The 23,998-nt window shown below is 44.1% G+C and overlaps 1 protein-coding gene and 1 long non-coding RNA gene across 3 annotated transcripts; one reads left to right on the forward strand and one right to left on the reverse strand.

Moving 5' to 3' along the window:
* Positions 1–1,262: 1,262 nt before the first annotated feature.
* Positions 1,263–7,779, reverse strand: LOC147115068 (tumor necrosis factor receptor superfamily member 11B-like). 2 transcript variants are annotated; one of them, XM_085993316.1, is made up of 4 exons: positions 7,314–7,779; positions 6,558–6,960; positions 2,647–2,862; positions 1,263–1,740 (listed from the first exon to the last, which is right to left on the reverse strand). In XM_085993316.1, the coding sequence occupies exons 2-4, from the start codon at positions 6,904–6,906 to the stop codon at positions 1,442–1,444; spliced, it is 864 nt and encodes a 287-aa protein (XP_085849442.1). In that variant the 5' UTR covers positions 6,907–6,960; positions 7,314–7,779; the 3' UTR covers positions 1,263–1,441. The 2 variants fall into 2 exon arrangements, with proteins under 2 accessions (XP_085849442.1, XP_085849444.1); XM_085993318.1 differs by lacking the exon at positions 7,314–7,779 and having other exon boundaries at positions 6,558–7,299.
* Positions 2,810–23,998, forward strand: LOC147115069 (uncharacterized). Its single transcript, XR_015079043.1, has 4 exons — positions 2,810–2,898; positions 17,337–17,468; positions 18,792–18,950; positions 23,910–23,998. It is a non-coding gene; the product is annotated as an uncharacterized LOC147115069 (long non-coding RNA).

Raw genomic sequence — 23,998 nt, forward strand, 5'->3', positions numbered from 1 at the left:
GGAACTGGTTGTTGTTGTCTAGTTTGGCTGGTTCGATGACAACTTCACGAGATCAGATGCTGCAATGGCAGAACATGGTTTAATTGCTATTTAGTCATCAAGGTCAGGGAATTTAGCAACACAATCCCAAAACTTATCAGCCAGATTGGCAGAAAAAATTGTCAATGAATTATGGAAACAGGTTTGTAGACCAATCAGCAAATTTGTTTCATGGTAATGTGAGAGTCTATTCGATTCCTGCTTCAAGCATACCTCAGGGTATTCCAGCAAGGATTTGCAGCTATTTTTGTTTGATGACAAATTTTGATTTTTTTTTGATTGGGGGGCAATATCAACTAAAAATAAACCACATCTAAATGTTTTAAAATAGTTTGTTTGCAAACAATCTGGGCTAAAAATTGGGGCGCTAACTTCGCCGGGGTGCTAAAATTAGCGCCCCGCGCTGGAAATTGAATGGTTGCACCCCAAGAGGGAAGCGGGGCGCTACTGGAGGTGCCCCGCATCCCTCTTGGGGTGCTGTGAGTCAATATTGTGGCATTATGTGCCGCAGCGCCACACGCTGCGGCATCTCGTGCTGCGGTATTGCAGGCCTTCCTCCCCTTCTTAAAGGGGAGGGGCCTTGTGCAGCGCGACCTGGTGAACAGCTGGGCCCGCGGGGATCGGGAATGCAGGCAAAAGAGCCCGGCACTCAAGAGAAGTGCCGGGCTCTTGGAGCGCAGCCAGCACTCCGCGGTGGGGGTGGGGGGGGGTGCGTTTCAGGAGGTCTGGGACGGGAGCGCAGGCAGGTGCTGGCAGGCGGCCAGCAACAAAAATGGCCGCCCCGCACCTCGCCTTTAAATTGCGCCTCCCCGGCCGCAGGTACGCCCCCCCTGACCCCGTCGGACATAGCGTCCGACGGTAAGTCAGGGGGCGCTCCCGAAGTTCGTGGCCGGGGCGTGAGCAGGGCGCTGTGCACACCAATGACGTCATCGCCAGCGGCGCAGTGCCGCAGGGCATTATCGGTTAGCGCCACCACTAACCTCCCTCTGAATTTTGCGGGAGGCGTGGGCAGTGCCGCGCCCAGGCGCTAGTTGCGTTGCGTCCCGTTAGTGCCATCTTAAGGCGCTAACGGGAGGCGCAACCAACTGAATTTTCCCCCCTCTATCTACTAGATGTTATAAATCAACAGCAAGCATAAGATTCTCCACTTCATGTAAATAAGATCAAGCAAAGGTTCAGAAACTTGTTTGAACTATTTGTGTATATCAGGGATTTGACACCAGTTTTCAGCCAATCAGAACCCAATTTTAATTCTGACACATACCCTACACACAGTATGTTTTTCATAACGGTTAAATGCTGTAGTGTGTCACTGTCAGCAAACAATCATCTACTAAGATTTCTGATGCCAAATCTAATGCTTTCCTGTCACACTACTTCTTCCCCTGCCAGGCTAATGCATTCACACCACTTTATTTATTCGAAGCCTACGCAACAGCTTTCTGAAAACATTGCGAATTTTGGCTTCTCTCAGGCCATGCATTAGGCCCTTCACAGTATCCATATCTAAGTTTTCAATTTTCCATTGTTTCAGAAGATGGAAAGTTTGAACTTGGCCCGCATTTGTCCTCTCAGCCCATTCCAAGTGTTGTGTGTTTATTTTCTTCCCGGGTAAACGCTCCAATAGTATTCTCAGCTGCTTAGAAGTCAGTTTCTGACGGGCGATAAATTTAAAGACTGCCTCATCGCAGAGGGCAATATCTAAGGAGAACAAGAAAACTTATTGAGGATTATATTATCAATCAATCCCTATATGAAATGTTTCCACCACAAAGTTGTGTTCACAACTTTACCATTCTGGTGCAGATTTTTTGCTGACATTAGGTTAAAAAGGAAGATCCATACCTGAGTTCTCATTAAAATAACATTGCGGAATTGATGACATCATCAGGCCATGACTTTTACATTTCGGTTAGACTCCCTAGAAAGGCCTATGGCGGGTAGCCTCGGCCAACTTGAAAGTCGGCGAAGAGAATATGGTGTCAGAGGAGTTCAAAGTGACCTTAAGTTGACTCATTGAGTTTAACCCCTTCCATGCGCCATTTCCACCTAGCAAGGGGGTTTAAAATTGACCCCAATTGAGGATCTCAATTAGATGGACAGCTGTTCAAGGATTAAGTGAAGGATTGGGCAACAATTTTTTTAACAAACTGGGCTAATGACTTTGAGTTTTTCTAGATTATTGTGTTTTTTAAAATAAAACAAGACTTGCAAGTCCTGTTTGGAGACCTAACCTAGTACAAATGTAAATTGCCTATCTTTTCTGGTAGAAAATGAAAATTTGTGGTCATGCATCACATAAGTTGCATTCCTCCGTGACTATTTTGCATCATGGTGGAATCGCAAATTTGTCAACTAAAATTAAATTTTGTTGGCCGTGCCACATATTTTATGATGGGCCAGTTAATTTTAAATTAAATAGTTATCTAACTTGACATTTAACAGTTTCAACTGTAACTAAGTGGACCATCAACTCTTTAATAGGCTTCTTCTTAAATAAATGAAGACTAGAACAAGTTGTCAATGTTTTTAATCATGAAACAATTCAGAAGACGTAATTATATAAAGTGATGTTTTATATATATGCGTATATAGACAAATATTTACCTTTCTTTATTGGTGGGTCAAAACACTCTAAGCTTGATGCATCTCTGTTCTGACATGGCTGGCACACATTATCTTGAAATGCATCTCCTTGAAGAACCTGTTTCAAACCAAGCACAGTGCAATTTGTGTGTTTTTGACAGGGTTGCTTGGCAGATGTATTAACTGAGAAGAAGCCCTTTGGACACTTTATGCACTCTGTATTGATATATAGGGTTCCTGGAGAGACAAAAAGGGGAATTCATAAATATACAGGTAAGAACCACAATCTCTTCTATAACTAGCTGTCTTAAATGCACAATGTTTAATACAGCAATATAAATAACCTGTATTGTTCAGTAATCCTGGTGTTGGTTTTTTAAAATCATATGATAAATCCAGTAAGCAATGCTGGAGAAACTTCTTTACCCAGAGAATGGCTAGAGTGTGGAACTCACTACCACATGCGAATAGCATCAATGTATTTAAGGGGAAGCTAGATAAACACATGAGGGAGAAGGGAATAGAGAATATGCTGATAGGGTGAGATGAAGTAGGGTGGGAAAAGGCTTGTGTGGAGCATCACAAGTAGGAGGCAAAGCAATGAATCTTCATTTCCATACAGTTGAGATTCTTAAAAGGAAGAATATTTTTAGCTTAGAATAAATTAATTACCAAAGATTAATGATGGAAAAAGTAGTGAGGAGAGGGGTAGATATTCCGTGTGAACACCCTTCATCAAAATGCAGTTCTGGCGGTGGGGTCTGTGCATGTTTTCATTCTTTTCTCCGTTTTGAGACTGGCAGACCTATTGCATGTTTCCAATGTTCTCTGTTTTCTTTCCCACCTCCTGTATGTGTAGGGGGTTCTTTCTTTCCCTCTTTTTTTCCCTCTTTAATTTTTCCCATTTCCTTGTCTTTTTCCTTGTGTGAACCTCGCCCTTGTCTTTTCACCATGTCAGCTATCATTTACATATTCTAACAGTTTTCCATTAAAAGGTTTTCAGGTCATCAATCCACTAACTTCCTCTCTATAACAGGAGAATTTGTTGTTTCTTTTTTTCTTTCTCAACCGCACTAAAATACTTGCTTGTCTTTCAGTTTTCAGTTCTGGTAAAGGGTTATTACTGAAACAATTAACCCGCCTTTTCTCTTTACAGTTGCTGACTGACCTGATGTGTATTTCTAACATTTTCTGGTGATGTTTCAGGTTTACAACATTGTTACTTTTTCTTTTTTAGTATCCTTAGCACATCTATTACAACACTCACCCTGGTAGGAGATGTTCATCATTTGAATCACATAAAAATTTGATTAACATTAGGGAACACAAAATTCTAGGGAATGACAAACAGTAAAACAACAGCATGAGATTTTACTCTCAGTCCAGTGCTGATGGCAGAGAAATTCTTCTGGGTGTCAGAGGAGAAAGTGAGTCAGTGGCACTGCAGACTCCATCTGACTTTCCTTTCAAAGGTTTGATTCTACGACTTATGGGGATACAACTAATAACAACTTCAATTTATATAGTGTCTTTAATGTAGAAAATGTCCCACGGCACTTTATAAAATGGTGATTTTTAAAGGAGGGAAGTGAGACGGTGAAGTGAAGAATTCTAGGGAAAGAGTTCCAGAGTGTAGGACAAATGTGACTGAAGGCTGTAGCAGTAATGATGGGGTGAAGGGAAAATGAGTAGAAAGTCTGAATCAGAGGGGCAGAGTATTCAAGAGATTGGTACGGTAAGGCTATGGAGAGATTTATAGACAAGGATGGAGATTTTCAATTGAATACATTGAGATATAAAGAGCCAGTGAAGGTCACCGAGTGCAGAAGTGATGGACGAATGTGACTTATTGAGGGACAGGGCAAGGGCAAGGGCAGAGGACTTTTGTACTAACTGGAGTTTATGAAGGGAGGAGGATGGGAGACCATCAAGAAGGGCAGCAGAGGAGCTGAGGTAGGCAATGTTGCAGAGGTGGAAGTAAGCAATCTGGTGATGGATAGGATATGGAGTTAAAGAACGTCAAAATTATAAACAGTTTGGCTCAACCTGACAGAATAGCCAGGGGTGGTGGGGGGGAGGAGTCTGTGGCGTCGGCCAAAAACAATGGCTTTGGTCTTCATGATGTTGAGCTGCAGGAAATTATGGCTGATCCAGGATTTGATGTCAGACAAGGTATCGGAGAGCATGGAGGTAGTTGAGGGCTCAAGAGAAGTGGTGGAGAAGTAGAGTTGGGTGTGATTATTGTACATGTGAAAGATAATCCCATGCTTGTGGATGATGTCACCGAGGGATAGCAGGTAGATTAGGAAAAGGAAGAGGCGGAGGACATATTATTGGGGGATTTGAAAAGTAAAAATGCAGGGGAGGGAATACAGGCCTTTGCTGGCGATATGCTGGCTGCATTCAGGTAGGCAGGAATTGGATGCCAGCAGTAACACCAATGGTGAGGTCAGTGGCACCTAGCAGAAAGAATAGCCTGCCATGTATATTATCAGAATAGCATTGATTCAGCAATTTTCATATGTTGGATATTTTGCGCACAGCAATATCTCACAAATAGCAATGAGATGAACTACTCATAATCTGTTTTGTATTGTTTGAGGGAGGAATGTTGGTCAGATTACCAGGAGAACTTCCTAATCTTCAAATAGTGCTATTGAAGTCCACCTGAACAGACAGATGGGAGCTTAGTTTTAACATTTCATCCAAACGACAGTACTTCAAACAGAAGCAGTCCCTCAATACAACTCGAGAGTGCGATTCTCTTCATGTACGCTAGTCTTGCAGTGAGGCTTGAACCCAGAATTTTGAGTCGATAACAAGAGTGCTACCAACTAAATTAAGATGCCATTCAAGGGAGAAGCAGAAGTGACAGTCTTTTTGGGGATTTCTAATATATTTATTATTTTTGTGCACTATAATGTAAATATTCATAGAATCATACAGCACAGAAGGAGGCCATACAGTCCATCATGCTTGTGCCGGCTCTTTGAAAGAGCTATCCAATTAGTCCCACTCCCCTGCCCTGCAATTTTTTTCCTTTTCAAGTATATATCCTTATATATATATCCAAGTATATACCCTTTTGAAAGTTATTATTGAATTTGCTTCCACCATCCTTTCAGGCAGTGCATGCCAGATCATAACAATTCGCTGTGTAAAAAAATTCTCCCCATCTCCCCTCTGGTTCTTTTGTCAATTACCTTAAATCTGTGTCCTCTGGTTACCGACCCTCCTGCCAGTGGAAACAGTTTCTTCTTATTTACCCTATCAATACCCTTCATAATTTTGAACACCTCTATTAAATCTCCCCTTAACTTTCTCCTCTAAGGAGAACAATTCCAGCTTCTCTAGTCTCTCCACTTGATTGAGAAGGTTTGCATCTCTGTGTAGTGGGTGAGAGAGGGTTATGGAAGGTACAAATGATTTAGAAAGAGTACCGGCAAATGATTTGCAGAGGGAGTTTCCCATCTCATATCTTTTGGTGGGGGCAGAAGATGAAAACTGTAACGTCCGTGTGTAATTGAGACACGGACTGCAGAAGTTGGTTATAACAGGTGTTCACTGAATGGAGACAAAACTGGAACTATTATACAAAGTTACTACACAGGCTTATATACAGGGGTGGTCACTACTGGTACTGCAGTATACAGGGGCTGCAGAATATAGTTCCTTTTTCAAGGTACATACACTACAAAAACTAATTTACAGAGGGTAGCTCATCCCTTCTGAATCGCACCTCATGTTGCTTGATTATAGTGTAACTTTGATGGTGGTAATCGAGACCTGTGTGACTCAAACTCAGATGGAAAAGAATGTGTAGCAACAATCTTAAGGGGAAGATCGGAGTTAAAATACTTTAAGTGGCAATAAAAAGCAAAGGAATTTAATATTCCATGTTGTATAAATCCAAATATTAATACATTGCTTACCGAGCTTCTTTACACCGAATCCTGGTGGGCATTCATAGTGCTTTAAACAAAATTCAAATTCAAAGTAGTGGCCTTCAACACATTCACAGACACGGTTGTGAGTGCCGTTGCATTCATGTTTAATGTACTGATACTCTTTGCAAAACACATTGCAATACTGGCATTCATCAAGGTGGTTCCAGTACTCTGTGTAGTGCGAGTCAGGACAAGGTGCACATTCAGTCCTCCTTTCTGCATTGCAGCGAGTCTTCCTGTAGGTGCCAGGAGGGCATTGCTCACATATGGAATACTGAGCCAATTCATCATCCCAATGCTGGTACAAAGGGGCGAATGAGGATTCCAGCTGCATATGATTGTGCTGCTGCGATACCAGCAGAACTGATAAAAAAGATATAATGAAGAGCTGAAAGGGAAAATAAAGAGAGTTGTAAGTTCCACTATAGTAACCTTTCTGCAGAACAAATTACACTTTATATTCAGTTGCAGATTCTCTTCTTTCCTCTCATTCCATGCTAAGATGCAGTACCATGACACCAGAGGTTCTCCAGTGCCTCTTGAGAATGGCCTTTATTATCATATGAACCTTGATTATGATTGCCTGTAGGCTATTTGACTACACCTATTCACAACTGAGTCTGATCCTGTCCTCACTCAACATCCACTCACACACATTTTGAGCAGGGATCACTGGGTACCAATCAGGATCGGGAACATTGACTGATTTCCCCTCCCTAACCCAGGGACCCGTTGTCGTACCTCTTCCACTTCTGCAGCTGAGAACAGATAATTTGGTACACTCTATGCATAAACCTGGGACTTTCCTGGCTCTGGAGTTAGGGAGGATAATATAAGCCAGGTTTCCCACAGCTGGTTGTTATTTAGAGGCCTTTGCCGGAAGTTCATGTGTGTGGTCATTGGGTGAGCATGGGATTGCATTCAGCTGTGGTGATCTTGCAGTGGAATAGCCTACACAAACTTACTGCTAAGAATTGCACGTGAATATTGGCTACTTGGCTGAAGTACTGGAGGGTGTGCTGTCATCCATGGAAATGTACGCCAGTATGAAGAGGATACAATTCGTAAGGAAAGAAAATGAGTTGCAGCATGTCCATGCCAAATGCAATGTTCTGATTGATTGAACACTGCTATTTCAAAACCAACTGGGATGTACTTATGCAAGCAACCTACAGAACTATTTAAGAAAGATCGATAGATAGATAGATCGATAGCTAGATCGATAGATAGATATATATATATAGATATATATATATAGATATATATACAGATATATATATATAGGGATATAGATATATATATAGAGATATATAGATATATATATAGGTATATAGATTATATATAGAGAGATATATAGATATATATAGAGAGAGAGATATACATATATACTGCCGCTGAAAATGGACGTAGCGCTAATCGAGAAAAATTCGCACTGGGAGCTAAAGATTTTTATTCTGGCTCTAACTTACTATGTAACGCCCACCTAGTGATGTTAATGCAGGCCTGGAAGTTGAAGTTCCCATCCTGAAGTGGCATTCCAGCTTCTAACAGCCTCTGGGAGCGAGGCTACGCAGTTCACTAGAAATTGTGGGAAATTAAAAGGGCAATGCACTAAAAGAGCAATGCCTTCTGAACTAATGAAAATAAAAATGAAGCAAAAGAATACAGTTTTCAGCCCTTACTGCCATTAAAAAAAAATTAAAAAGAAGTCTCAAATGGGAGTCTTCAGCTCTTAAAGCTGAATTCCCTTCCGAATCTCAAAAATTGGGAAAAGTGCTTCAGCACTAACACAAATGGCTCAGCAAGAGAAGGGGCACCCAGGGTCTCGCACGCAGCACTCCAGCTTTGTGCAGGGGGTAAACACTGCAAGAGATGTCCTCTACCCACAGGAGCCAGGAGGCCCTCCAGAAAGAATAATGTGGGACTACATCACCGAGGCCAGCAGGGTCGCCCACCTGCCTCCAGTGCCCAAAGAAATTTAATGACCTCAGACCACAGGTCAAGGTCAGTGAATGCATCTTCAAACACTGTCTCCTACCAATTGCACCACTAGCCTCGCACACTGCTAAATGCATGACTCCACCCCCCCTCCAAATCACTCACCTACCAACAATCTGTACCAATCACAAGGTACAATTTCCATTCATAGCCTCACCTCACCCCCTTGGAGGAGACAGTGCAGGCTATTCTTGGCAGGGGCATGGCTGAACCCTTGGCCAGCGACGGGGCTGAAAGGATACAAGGTACTGGTATCCTCATATGTTATCCTCCTTCAGGAATGCACCTCTTGCTTTCCCGCCCTCCCCTCACCACATCTCCATCCTTGTGCCTTCCTCATTTCACACAGCCAAGAAATGCAGCCTGCCAAGCCAGTGGTTGACCAAAAGAGGAAGAAGAGACTAAAGAAGAAGAAGAAACACTATCACTTGATTTGACACTCCCAACCACCAGCTCCTCAAGGTCGACCAGCCAGGCCATTTGCAGTGGCCCCCACTGAAAGTCAGCAGCCTTCCAACAGCCATGCTGTAGCCACTGGGGTAGCACTGCGTGACATCAGTAGGATAGGCAAAGGCACACACTAAGAGAATGCATAAGGGTGATGAGCAATTTGGATGGATAGATGTATAAAGTTGGATTGGAAGGTTCGCTTTGTGGTGGCTTTTATTTCATCATTGTGGCCAAGAGGACACTGTAATGGTCAGTAACAGAGAGAACATAAGGCGTGGGACTAATGTTGAAAGGGGAATTGGGGTGGTGGTCACTGGGACTGCAGGCGGATGATTCCATCCCAGATATCCCAGTCAGAAAGGGGCTGTCTGGGTTACATACTTACTTCTGCTTCCTCCTCTTCTGCTTCCTCCTCTTCTGCTTCCTCCTCTTCTGCTTCTCCCTCTTCCCTTTGTGAGTGGATGCTGTAAATCTGAAATGACAGCACAAAATGCTGGAAATACTCAGCAGGTCAGGCAGCATCTCGACTTGAGACATGAACTCTGTTTCTCTCTCCACGGATGTTGCCTGACCTGCTGAGTATTTGCAGCTTTTTCTGTCTTCTCAGAGGTCTTCCTTTACCATCTGAGGCCTTGCAAGCATCCAGCAGCACTCCCTACACACTTAATTTTTTTAAACATCTATTGCAGCAAGCCACTACTTCAATTAAATCAAAAAAACCCAGCCCAAATGCTTAAATGCAAACTTACCTGAATGATGTGTGTGTCCCTTTAAGAGGTGCTGACAGCACCTCTATGAGTCTGCTTGGTGAGCTTAGGACCCAGCGCTGAATTCAGTGCAAAGGTCCAAGTTCGCTGTGGTGACGTTAAGTCGGCATTGGATGCCGACTGACATCGCTGCTCCCTCATTTTACTTTGTAGGGCGATGCATCTTACCAGCAGCACTGCCGGGCCTAGCAAAATCAAGGGCGCCGCGGGACCCGCCACCAGTTGGCAAAAGAATGGTTGCCGCCCTCTTTGCGATTCTTTTGATGGTAACTGGTGGCGTAAAGCCCCCGAATTATTAGCCCAATATATCATAGTTTGGATTGGGATGATGTAATTGCAGTTGAAAAATATCTGTGCATCTTCCCTACATTCTTCAGCTACTGCTCCACCCAAACAAACAGTACAATTTCCCTTTAAGCACAAAATGTTCCTGTTAATGTGTACTTCTGGCTATTTTACAGCAGGAAACTGCCCTTGACATTAGATAACATATAATAAAATCTCACTACGGGGTCATCTATTGAGTCATCTAAATATACAATGTGACTTTATAAACACTCACTTTAAATATTGGCTCACACTTTATTTATTGGCCTTCACGCAGAAGTTTTAATCATTTAGTTCCTTCTTTTTTCATAGCATTTCTTCTTCCTCAAAAAGTGCAACAGCTTTTCTACAACTACTTCCTCTCACCCTCTGTGATTCTGTTTCAAATAAACAGGATCACTTCTGCTGCTGTGAGCACTACTGATAAACTCTGCTTTCTTTGTCAAATCCGTAGAAACCAAATACAACAGCTGGATTATGTTTATTTGTTCCCATAAAAAAATAATGCAAGTGCATCTTTGAGAAATGTGATTTTAATCATAAGGTTATGCCATAGACTTGCGTATGTTGGGTCCACAGAAGGGTCAGAAAGCAAATCTCAGTCATACTGGGGTGGGGAGGAGAGCTGTCGTTAGTCTTGAGCAGTTAGGCAGAAGCAAAAAACAGCCAGGGTTCTGGCCTCTTGCAGGGGCTGGAGGTTCTTTCCGAAAATATCGCCTAACCCGACCAACAGACAGTCGCGCCCGTCGGCCTGGTAACAAGTAAGATGGGTCAGAGAGAGATCAGAGATGGAGAGAAACATAGTTATCCAGTGGCCTTTCTAGAAGGGTGCGTGTGTGGATGATGGGTGAGGACAGAATTGTGCTTGACTGCGGTGACTCCTGTGGTCTAATTGGCTCACGAACACCAGACCAGCAATTTGAATGAGGCAATGGAGGGTCAGTGCCACCCCTACAACTATATTTCAGCATGGGCTGCTGCCTTCAGGCAAAGAGGAATAAGGGAAGATAAGTGAGAGAAAAGAAAGAAAGCCCTACATTGGGAAATAGCTTTGTTCTGATCAAATGATTATGGTTCTTAAATATTAATTTAAATATGGGTTTTCATAGGAGGAACCCCTCTCCAGCCTTTAGATTAATGTCTGCTTAGTCTTGATCTAGCTAGACATGCCCTCAGTATTACCCAAGTTAAATCAGAAGTCACTGAACAGATGTAGAAGACCAGCCTATTCCCATTCTTTCCTTCTCCATATTATCTATATATATAGATATACATTTTTTAAATATTGTTTAATTTCACACTAATCTTAGGTTGACTACTCTTCCATTCAAAAGCAGGTAAACAAAATCCAGGTTTAAAGCTGCTTAGAAAGCGACATAAAAATAGTAAGAGGAATTGAAACTACAGGTTAGTTTAGTCCTCATGTGCCTTCAATTAAACTTTCTCCAATAACAGAGCTAACTCAATGTACCAAAGTCATTTGTATTGTTGGGAATCAGTTTAAATTTAAGCTCCAATGTTCTGGGCCCTACCTGCAGCATAGACCATTGCTGGGGCCATGTGTCAGCGCAGCCTGCCCCTAAGTTGCTGATTCAGGTATATCTTTGCCAGGGGACAGCTCAACCCTATTTGTGTCGATATCAGAAAATCAGGGCTTTAGTGCTTTGACCCTTCTAATCGACATCAGTTTATATACATCACTCATACCCTCTTCAAGGTCAGAGCAATGGAAGATGGCATTTATATAGCATTTTACCGTGACTAAGTATTTCAGAACCACACACTATAAAATGCTTTTGGACTGCGATGACTGTTGTCATGTAGGCAAATGTAACATTGCCAACAATGCCAGCAACCCATTAATCCTCCTCAATCGCCTTCTCCCAGTGGCCGAAGAGCTCCTCCCAGAGTCTCAATGCGAATTCCGCCCAATAAGGAGCACAATGGACAAGGTCTTCACCGCACGTCAATTACAAGAGAAATGCAGGGAACAGCACCAACTGCTGTACATGGCCTTCTCTGATCTCACAAAGGCCTTCGACACTGTCAACCATGAGGGATTATGGAGTGTCCTCCTCAAATTCGGCTGCCCTCAAAAGTTTGTCACCATCCTCCACCTGCTTCATGACGACATGCAAGCCGTGATCCTGACCAACAGTTCCACCACAGACCCAATTCACGTACGGACCGGGGTCAAGCAAGGCTGTGTCATCATAGCAACACACTTCTCGATTTTCCTGGCTGCAATGCTCCATCTCACCCTTAGTGAGCTCCCCGCTGGAGTGGAGCTAATTTACAGAACAAACGGGAAACTGTTCAACCTCCATCGCCTCCAGTCCAGATCCAAGGTCGTCCCATCCTCTATCGTCGAATGCTTGCGTCTGCGTTCACTCGGAGGTCGAACTCCAAACTATCGTCAACACCTTCACCGAAGCGTACGAGAGCATGGGCCTTACACTAAACATCCGTAAGACAAAGGTCCTCTACCAACCTGCCCCCGCCACACAGTACTGACCCCTGATTATCAAAATCAATAACAAGCCCTTGGACAACGTGGACCACTTTCCATACCTCGGGAGCCTACAGTCAACAAGGGCAGACGTTGACGATGAAGTCCAACACCGCCTTCAGTGTGCCAGTGCTGCCTTCGGTTGCCTGAGGAAGAGAGTGTTTGAAGACCAGGACCTCAAACCCGGCACTAAGCTCATGGTCTGTAGAGCAGCACTGATACCCGCCCTGCTGTATGCCTCAGAGACATGGACCATGTACAGCAGGCACCTCAAAGCACTGGAGAGGTACCACCAATGCCGCCTCCATAAGATCTTGCAAATCCATTGGCAGGATAGGCGCACCAATGTCAGTGTTCATGCTCAGGCCAACATCCCCAGCATCGAAGTTTTGACCATGCTCGATCAGCTCCGATGGACAGGTCACATTGTCCGCATGCCCGATACAAGACTCCCAAAACAAGCGCTCTACTCGGAGCTCCGACATGGCAAGAGAGCCCCAGGTGGGCAGAAGAAACGCTTCAAGGATACCCTCAAAGCCTCCTTGAAAAAGTGCAACATCCCCACTGACACCTGGGAATCCCTGGCCCAAGACCACACAAAGTGGAGGAGAAGCATCTGGGAAGGCGCCTAACACCTCGAGTCTTCGCCGGGAGCAAGCGGAAGCCAAGCGCAGGCAGCGCAAGGAGCGCACATCAACCCAAGCACCCCACCCTCCCGCCCCTTCAACCACCGTCTGCCCCACCTGTGACAGAGACTGTAGGTCCCGCATTGGACTCATCAGTCACCTGAGAACTCATTTTTAATGTGGAAGCAAGTCATCCTCAGTTCCGAGGGACTGCCTAAGAAGAAGGAGAATCTGGGCTATTTAGGCAATATTAGTTCAGATCTTGCTCAGAAACAGCATTTTGAATGGGGTTTTGCCTCTGATTTTCCCTAATTGAGTTATAAATAGATATCTTTGTGATAGGTATGGGTGAGTACATTTTCTGAATTTTGCCTCCCATCGTGGAGCCTTATTCAATGGGAGCAAGGAGTGAAACCAGGGGAAGATCCTAAGTAACAGGGATATTAAGGGCAGGACCCTCATTTGCATGTTTAAATAGTCACCCACTTATTGTTAATGTGTGAATGTGCCTAAAAATCTTCACGGCAAATCAAACTGGGTGGACAAAGGGCGTTCCTGTTTAGTTTCACCACTTCTCCAAATTTAAAAGGTGTGGGATGTTACAATCTGGCAGAATTACAATCTTACATTGGGTAAATAATGTGTATGTACATTAAATTAATCCCACATGAAAATAAAATCCTTTGCAGTATTAAAAAGGTTCAAATTTGGTTACAGCTATAAACTAAAAGTGAGAATTAGATGGTGTAGTGGGTTAGCAGACAATTAATTTATCTCTGGCACCTGCATTTGAATCCAATTTTGACTTGATGGGATGAAAATCTTCTCTCTCGGCTGGTGTATAAACATGATGACTCAACACATGACTTTAGTCAGTATGAACTGACAGCAGAAAATTGCTCTTACTTTAGTAACAAATTGACACTTATGAAATCCCAACTGTCCAGCCTTTGGCCCTCATTCACCACGACATTTCTGCAGCTACCGATCTGCTCAACCATGTCCTCACCATTATCTTTGATGTCCTAGTCCCTATTAAAACCATTACTCTCTCTTACCCTGGCCATTCCCCCTGGTACGACCCACATCTTCGCTTCCTCAAGTTCAAGGGACGCAGACTTGAATGGATATGACGGACAACTGGTTTAGCCATTCACCGCCAGATATGGCTGGACCACATAAAGCACTATCGGGTCCTGCTCTCGTCTGCCAAAACTGCTCACTATTCCAGGATCATTCTGGAATGCAAAGATAACCCCCGGCTATTAATTTCTACTGTCTTCTTAACCCCCTCTCGCTGTCTCCTCCACCCTCACCTCCAACAACAAGTGCGAGGAGCTCATGGACTTCTTTGTCTCTAAGATTGAGACCATCCAATCAGCTGCATCTGCCACTTCCCTTCCTTCCCCTAGCCCATCGGCTAAAACTTCCTCTAAGGTTCACCCCGGCCCTAGCCCTGAACTCGCATCTTTCTCCAGTTTCTCTCCAATTGCCCCTCTCGACCTCTCCACGCTCATCTTGTCCATGAGACCCACTTCCTGTTCCCTCGACCCTATTCCCACTAAACTGCTGACCACCCAACTTCCTTTTCTGGTTCCCATGTTAGGTGACATTGTTAACGGTTCACTCTCTTCAGGTACTGTCCCCCTCTCCTTCAAATCTGCTGTCATCACCCCTCTCCTCAAAAAACAACCTTTGACCCCCTCCATCCTTGCAAACTACTGCCCCATCTCCAACCTCCCTTTCCTCTCCAAAGTCCTCCCAAATCCATGCCCATCTTTCCCGGAATTCCATGTTTGAATCTCTCCAATCCGGTTTCCGCCCCTGCCACAGTACCAAAACGGCTCTCATCAAAGTCACAAATGACATCCTTTGTGACTGTGACAAAGATAAACTATCCCTCCTCGTCCTTCTCGACCTGTCTACAGAATTTGACATGGTTGACCACACCATCCTCCTCCAACACCTCTCCACCATCGTCCAGCTGGGTGGGACTGCACTCGCCTGGTTCCATTCTTATCTATCTAATCGTAGCCAGAAAATCACCTGCAATGGCTTCTCTTCCCACTCCCGCATCATTCTCTCTGGGGTACCCCAAGGATCTATCCTTGGCCCCCTCCTATTTCTCATCTATATGCTGCCCCTTGGCGACATCATCCGAAAACACGGCGTCAGATTCCACATGTATGCTGATGACACCCAGCTCTACCTCACTACCACTTCTCTTGAGTCCTCCACGGTCTCTAAATTGACACACTGCTTGTCTGACATCCAGTACTGGATGAGCAGAAATTTTCTCAAATTAAATATTGGGAAGACTGAAGCCATTGTCTTTGGGCCCCACCACAAACTCCATTCCCTAGCCATTGACTCTATCCCTCTCCCTAGCATCAGTCTCAGGCTGAACCAGACTGTTCGCAACCTTGGTGTCATACTTGACCCTGAAATGAGCTTCCGACTACATATCCGTGGCATAATTAAGAGCACCTATTTCCACCTCTGTAACATTGCCCATTTCCGTCCCTGCCTCAGCTCATCCGCTGCTGAAACCCTCATCCATGCCTTTGCTACCTCTAGACTTGACTATTCCAATGCACTCCTGGCTGGCCTCCCATATTCTACACTCCATAAACTTGAGGTCATCCGAAACTCGGCTGCCCGTGTTCTAACTCGCACCAAGTCCCGTTCACCCATCACCCCTGTGCTCGCTGACCTACATTGGCTCCCGGTTAAGCAAAGCCTCGATTTCAAAATTCTCATCCTTGTTTTCAAATCCCTTCAGCCCCATGACCAGCAACTCCCCCCCCCCCCCGAGATATCTGTGCTCCTCTAATTCTGCCCTCTTGAGCTTCCCTAATTATAATCGCTCAACCATCGGTGGCCGTGACTTCAGCTGCCTAGGCCCTAAGCTCTGGAATTTCCTCCCTAAACCTCTCTGCCTCACTACCTCTCTTTCCTTCTTTAAGATGCTCCTTAAAACCTACCTCTTTGACTAAGCTTTTGGTCATCTGCCCTAATTTCTTATGTGGCTCGGTGTCAATTTTTTGTCTTATAACACTCCTGTGAAGCACCTTGGGACGTTTTACTACGTTAAAGGCGCTATATAAATACAAATTGCTGTTGTTGTTGACAATCTCACTCAAACAGGCTAGCAGGATAGTTGGTGTTAGAAATGAAAATATTGCAGTAAGGGTATTTCCGAGGGTTGCTGTTTAGCCACATTGTTGGGGCAGAGCACAGGAAGAATTGTTTTGCAGCAGGTTGTGTGTATGCTGACATTGGGGGGTAGATTTTGGTCTGGGCCTTCGGGCCTCATCAGCGTACTTGGCGTGAGCATGGGCAGCTCGTCCAAGCAAAGACATCAATGCTGGGTCGTCTGCCTCACCAGCAGTGGCCCTGAGGTAAATCCAGGGAGTGGGGATTGGAGTGGGCTACAGGGAATAGGGAGTAATAGTGACTCCTGTAAAGTTGGAGGAGTACTCCTGCTCTTCCTGGCTCCACAGGATGTCAAAAAAAAGAGAAAACTTACCTGGAGGCTGCTGAAGGATCCTGAGAAAGGCAGGCTGACTCATTTCTGGATGAGGTCCTTCAACAATCATTAGGCCTAAAAAAAGTGCCCCATGCATTTAGTAGTGGGACCAACACCTGCTCAGATTGGGTGCAGGCCATCCCACAACTAAATTGGTATGCTTTGCAACAATTTTATGCCTGAAAAACGGGTGCAATGCATATCAATTTCTACCCTGGATGCCTGAATGGTAAAATATTCCATTCCCCAGCACTAAGGAAATTCTGTTTTGCTCAAGCTTTCCATATCACCTCCCTGTCCACTTCATCAGCCTAAATTTATTTTAAATCCCACAAATTTTCAACATTTTGAGTCATTTCTGCTTTTCTTTTGAACTGATAATCTATTTCCTCTCCACAGTGGAACCACATGGAATGTTAGCTGCAATCTTCTCTTTAGTTGGCACTTACCAGTCAGTAAAATAAAGCAATGCTTTGTAATGCCTCTTAAATTAAATTTAGACACACCAGGGAGAAACAGAAATTGCGTAATATTGAGGATTAAATGTCACCACCACAGGAGCCATTGGATTGACAGCATGGAATAAACAATGATGGAAAGCAAAATGTATCACACAAGAAAGGAAAAAAAGAGAATCCTATGAAAAAACACAGAGAACCACCAGAAAGAGCAAAATAACAAAGGAAACAGGTAACTCAAAGAAAGGAAATACAACGTGAGGGTGAGAAGGGTGATCAATTGCAGATCTGCCTTGTTTTAAAACATGGGAGCGAAATTCTCCTCCTTTGCACCCGCTGTTAGCGCCTCTGGGGGGCGCTAACGGGGCGCAAAGGGGTTATTGTCCGTGGGGGGCGATAATAGCGCCAGCTGAGAAATTTGGCGGGGCGCTGCTGAGGCGCTAGCCAATAGTGCCCTGGGGCAGCTGCGCCGCCGGCGCTGACATCATCGCCGAGTGACGCGACCCCCTAGCGCCCCACCGCAGCCCCTTAGTGCCCCGCAGCAGAAATTCAGCTGCGCCCCGCGAGGCTGCCGCGGGCGATGTCAGCGACAGCCTCGCGGGTCGTGAGCCGGGCCAACCTCTGCTTGCAGGTCGGTATTTAAAAGGGAGGTCCGGTGTGTCCGCGCCACCATTTTCTGACGTTGGCCGACCTCCAGGTCAGCCCCTCGTGGCAGCACTTGGTGTGATTCGTGGCCGCCATCACGCAGCCCGGCACCACATCTCGGTGCCGGGCTGCAGCCGTGGCATCACGCCGCCCTGGTGGGCTAATGTGGGCAATCGGAGGCCCTGCAAAGCTTGCAGTGTCCCTCCCTTTTAACGGAAAGGGAGGGACGATAGAATGCCTCAGCATTACGCGGAGCGACCGCATAGCGCTCCGGCGCCACCATGCTTTGCACTCTGCTTCCTCGCCGGTGCGGTAAGCCCAATTTAGCAGCCGGAGTGGTACTCCCGGGTGCTAAATGCCTGCTGCTAATTTAGTTACCGCCCCCAAACAGGGCGTAACAAAATTTCGCCCCCAAGGGATTCCATGGGATAAATTTTGCGAGGCTTCACTACCAGTGCAGACCCTCGCTTGATGGATGGATGCAGATGATAAAATCAGACATAGAGATCAACAGGTCCAATTTACAGGGTTTCTGATTTTCCCATCATTTTCTATGAATCGAGCATACCAGTTGTAGGACCCCTATTGCAAGTTTAAGGTGCAAATGGGTTGAGCATGCAACCATGCAGCTAGCAATATCCAACCCAGCTGGGAAAATGGTAGGTTCGCAGGGGCGGATGGGGGCATAGCCTACATCATTCCTGTGTAGCAGTCTTGCGCCCCCTGTCCCATGAAAATAATTTCAACGTTTAGCTTTTCGGGTATTTGCTGCTCTTCCACCTGGTTTTAATTAAAAGAACGTCCAGGACAGATGCTTCCTGCTCAGTAGGCTGTTAAAATGCCTTCACAGTCCTACGTATGTCATAGGGCCCTGATTTGCATGAATTAATGAGGCTTCCATCTACTTCAGGCAGGAGTCCTCAGCTGCCCATGAAAACACTGAAGGGAATAATGTGTCGGATGGCAAGTGAAGTGCTAAGGTCACTGCAACGATGTTAACGCTACTCCCACCCGGTTTCCGACAGTCAAAGGGAGTTAAAATCAGCACTTGATACTCCAATCACAGAGAGTAAGTTAATGGGTTAAATGATCAAAACCTGCTTAGAGGGAAGTAGGAAACTGTTAAATGATATGAACGATCTTAGTGAGGGAATGAAAACCATTAAAACGGAACGTGCAAAGAGGTAAAATGGTGGGAGGCACACAAAGGTCATGCTTGTCCAACCTTATTGAATTCTTTGGCAAAATAACAGAAAGGGCAGATAAGGGTAATGTAGTGACATTATATATTTGGATTTTCAGAAGACCTTCGATAAGGTACCGCATAGTAGCTTCATTGCTACATTCAGATCATGTGGAATCAGGGAACAAGTAGCAGAATGGATAGCAAGCTGGCTATAAAACAGAAGACAGAGAGTAGGGGTTAAAGGTAATTACTCAGACTGGCAAAAGGTGTTCCACAAGGATTGATGCTGGGACAACGGTTGTTCACCGTTTACATAAATGATTTGTACTCGGGAATTGGAAGTACAATCTCAACATTTGCAGATGACACCCATATTGGAGGGTACAGTTAATACAGAGGAAGACATTAATAAACTTGCAGAATGGGCGTGTAATTGACAAATGAACTTCAATATAGATAAGTGTAAGGTACTACATTTTGGTAAGAAGAATAACGAGGCCACACACCTTGTTGGGAAATAAGTGTCTAAATGGTTGCAGGAGCAGAGGGATGATGGAGGCACACAAATAACTAATGGTAGCAACGCAGGTTAATAAGGCCATGAAAAAAGCAAAAGAAAGCATTAGGGTTCATTTTTAGAAGGATAGAATTGAAAAGCAGAGAAGTTATGTTAAACTTGTATAGAACCTTGGTTAGACCACACATGGGTATAATGAACAGTTTTGGTCTCCATATTATAAAAAGGATATAGAGGCACTGGCGAAGGTGCAAAAAAAGATTTTCAAGAATGATACCAAAACTGAGAGGTTATACCTATCAGGAAAGATTGAAAAGGCTGGGGTTCTTTTCTCTAGAAAAGAGAAGACTGAGGGGTGACCTGATAGAGGTCTTTTAGATTATGAATGGGTTTGATAGGGTAGACGTAAAGAAGAAGATGTTTCCACTTGCAGGCGATACCAGAACTAGGGGCCATAAATATAAGATAATCACTAATAAATCCAATAGGTAATTCAGGAGAAGCTTCTTTACCCAGAGAGTGCTTAGAATGTGGAACTCGCTAACACAGGGAGTAGTTGAAGCGACCAGAATAGTTGCATTTAAGGGGAAGCTAGGTAAGCACATGAGGGAGAAAGGAATAGAAGGATACGTTGATGAGGTTAGATGAAGAAAGGTGGGAGGAGGCTCATGTGGAGCATAAACACCAGTATGCAGCTGTTGGCTGAGTGGCCTGTTTCTGTGCTGTAAATACTGTGTAATATTATGTAAAAGAGAAGATGGGGGAAATTGAAAAAAAAATCAACCTGCAAATGCAGGTCAAAAATTAAACTGAACTGCTGGAAATGGGGAATATAGATAAAGTCTGAAGTTACAAGTCAGTGTTCAGGCCACAGACATGCACAGTGCCCAAGAGAAATATGAAATGCTGTTCTTGAGCTTGTTTGACCTTGTTAGGAATAGTGTAGGAGGCCAACAACGGATAGATCAGAATGGAAGTAGGACGGGCATTTTAAGTGGTGAGCCACAGGAAGTTCTGGGTTCCGCTTGCGATCAGAGTGGAGGTGTTTGGCAAAGCAATCACCTAATCTTGGTTTGATCTTCCCAATGTGGAGGAGAGAACACAGTTTATAATGAATACAGTATAGCAAATACATGTAAATTACTTCCTAATATGAGAGGAGTGTTTGGTGTCCTGGACAGTGGTTTGGCAGGAGATGGATGGGCAGATGTTACACCTGCTGCAGTTGCACATGAAAGTGCCAGGACAAGGGAAATAAGGTTGGTGGAAACATGAACAAGGGTATCTTGGAGCGAGCAGTCCCTTTGGAAAGCAGAAAGCAAAGGGAAGAGAAGATGTGGTGCGATTTTGTTGTAGATGGTGGAAATGCCGGAGGATGGTCAGGCAAATGTGGAGTTTGTTGGGATGGAAAGTAGGGATAAGCTGGTCTCTATAATTGTGAGGAGAGAATGAGGGGTGAGAGCAGAGGCAAAGGAAATTAGACTGGCGGAGTCAGAAGTCCTGTTGACCACTGTTGAGGGGGTAATTATTGCATTAATTAATGGGATAAATTACATAATGTAGTTGTCGTTTAAATTTTTGTATGTCAGTTCAATGGGTACAATCCATCTCTAGATTCTTTTTCTGATGGCCTTTGTAATTTCCACTCTGTCTATGCTGAACAAAATGAGAGAGGATAAGGGCTCACTGACATGATACAAACAGAACATATACAATTTATGTTTTTGGCCAGACTTACAGTAATAAAAATTGATTGGAACACTGGAAAACACTGGAAAAAGTCAAGGATGAGGAAAGGCACATCGAACCTCATCCCTCTAATAATCAGACACACCCAACCTAGCATTCAACTACATTCTGAATGCCCTTATCTCCTTCTTTTTGATTCTACTATATTTCCCAATAGATTATTACAATTCTTTACTACCCTTTGAGTAATGACATTTTTACCAATATCTAGTTCAAATTTACTTTGATAGCATAATGCAGATCTGACAGCAGATCCAGTGTTTTTTTTAATCATTAATGCTTTTGTTCTGTTTTCCAGTTCCCTACACATTCATAAATATAATAACTGAAAATATTTAATGACAATTTTACGTAAAACATGACTGATAAACTATGTTACAACAGCAATGGGAATAAATATTCATTCATTTTGCCACACGATCCTAATAAAGGAAATGCTGTTTAACAGAAATAGTCTGCACAGTACTTACCATGTAGGTGCAGAGGGACATTTGAATCATTTCTGTGCATTGACTGAACAGCTGAAAATAATTTCACTGAAATGGGAACTTTTTTTGATAGCTTCTCTCTTTATATAGTTCTACAAGTTGAATTCATGCCAATCCTTATGATGAAAAAAAAATCGGATGTTGTCAATAAACCTTAATTTTACCACTCTTTTTGCTTTAAAGTTTAGGGCTTAGGTTACACTGATTTAATGTTGCACTCAACTCAAACTTATAAAAAGAGGCAGATGAGAAATTTGAACAAAAATGATTATACCACCAATGCCAATACTTCAGAATGTAAGATTTGGGATTTGAACCCTGAATCTACATACCAAATACAGCTCGAGATGATTTTTTTTTAATTCCTAAATATAAATTAAATAATTTAATTTTTATTTAGAATTTGTTTTAATTGGAACTCTATTTGTCATCCAAGTTTGTAGCTCATGAATAATAAATGAGTTTCAATCTATTTTAAATGAGTAAGGAAGCATTAAACTATATTTGAGACATTGGAATATTTAGGCAGTAGTGGGATGGGGGTCCATTCATTCAGATTATCGGGTGGTCCTCGATTACGCCAGCCAGGCTCCTGCCAGAAACAGGGATGGTGGTGGGGGTTTAATAAATAACTGCAAAAAGGGGTTAAACAATGACAGGACCCAAAGTCAGCTTCATCTCAAGCTGTTCAGCCACTGCTACCTCCTCAACTCGTTACCAGTCAGAAAGCAGCCATTTCCAGCATTCCATAAACAGATCCTCAGCTGCTCTCAGTTAAGACACTGTAAAAGTTGGGAGACATTGTCCTGGGATTACACAGTCGCTTTTGGCTATTTAGATGATTTTAAAGTTCTTGTACAACCATTGGAATTCTGAAGGGGCTTCTGGTAATGCACATTTTTCCAAATGGGGATTCTTTTGGCAATTCCACTCTTGTTAGAGGAAGAGGAGCAGCAGCAGGAGGAGGAAGGAGCAAACAGAGCTGCAGCTGCCTGGAGTTCAGATAGAAGGAGACATACTCGCTGTGAACTTTACCCTCCCAACAGCGTTTATAGACCAAGGTTAACGTATCTGCACTTATCTGAGGAGGCTACACTTCTCTAGAGAAATTGTCACAGACTTGTGTTACTTCCTGCAACAAGACCTCTAACCACTGCATTGCCTGTTGCAGTCAAGGTCACTGTAGCCCTGAATTTCTTTAGCCCGGGTATTTATTTGGAGCTGGGAAGGGAGCAGTGGGGGTGGCCTTTTGGATTGGAAACCCAGAAGGGTTCCCCGCCAATGTTCCCTGTAAGCTGTGCTTTGTTCTGCTTAGCCTGTTTCTTTTAGTGTGCGGTCCCTTTAAATTTCGGCACATTCGCGGTATTTACAATGGAGAAGCCGGTGAGCGGTCTGCGCGAGACCTTTCCCATTACTGCGCGGCCGCGCAGCTTAGAGGCAACATTGTTCCCCGCACACCCTGCCAAATTTAATGGCAGAACTTCTTTAAATTTTTTCAATAGGCTATTGGGCGGGAAGGCAGCCCGGGAGTGGATGTCAGGTAAGTCTGACATTGCTGGGGGGGGGTGCGGACATCGTGAGGGGTAAATTGGACATCGAGGGGGGTAGGGGTTGGGGTAAGCCTGTTGGGCCTGGGGGAAACACTCCTGCTCCTCCTGGCCCACAAGCAGTGCTGTAAATGCATTTACCTCATGGATCCGACCCTTCTCGCCTCCTTTTACCTGTGGGGAATCCCAGCCTCTATGTGTTAAAAATAAAAATTGAGTAAAAATGGAGGCACGCATTGAGTGACCGATCTGCCTCCTGAGAGTGGATTGGTCACCTGCCCCTGACCTACCTTCGTTAAAACTGAAAGTGTTCGGGTTGGAGTTGGGTTTGAGAATTTTAAAATTTTTACCTTCCCATCCACCCTCCAACCCACCTGTCCTTACGGTTAAAATCCCCTCCCCCGCCATTTGCCTCTGGCTCCTTCCAAGCTGACATAGGGAATATCAGTAATATCAGTCAATCTGCTGTTCATGTTTGCATTAAGCACGTGACTGAAGCCATATTTATGAAATAAAATCACTTTTATTGCTTTCCATATAGACAACCCGAAACAGCAGGATAAGACTGGTGTACGGACAGATTGCAGGTTTCCCGCAAAGTTCAGGGTCTCACTAACTGTATCAACTCAC

This window comes from Somniosus microcephalus, chromosome 7 (genome assembly GCF_052327205.1).
Source record: "Somniosus microcephalus isolate GS21.2 chromosome 7, FLI_Smic_1.0, whole genome shotgun sequence".
NCBI lineage: Eukaryota > Metazoa > Chordata > Chondrichthyes > Squaliformes > Somniosidae > Somniosus > Somniosus microcephalus.

Excerpts from the sequence above, each read along its gene's own strand:
- LOC147115068 (XM_085993316.1), bottom strand. The coding sequence starts at position 6,906 with ATGCAGCTGGAATCCTCATTCGCCCCTTTGTACCAGCATTGGGATGAT. Across the intron at positions 2,863-6,557 it reads ATTCGGTGTAAAGAAGCTCG|GAACCCTATATATCAATACA; the intron begins GTAAGCAATGTA and ends TTGTCTCTCCAG. Across the intron at positions 1,741-2,646 it reads TGACCCACCAATAAAGAAAG|ATATTGCCCTCTGCGATGAG; the intron begins GTAAATATTTGT and ends TGTTCTCCTTAG.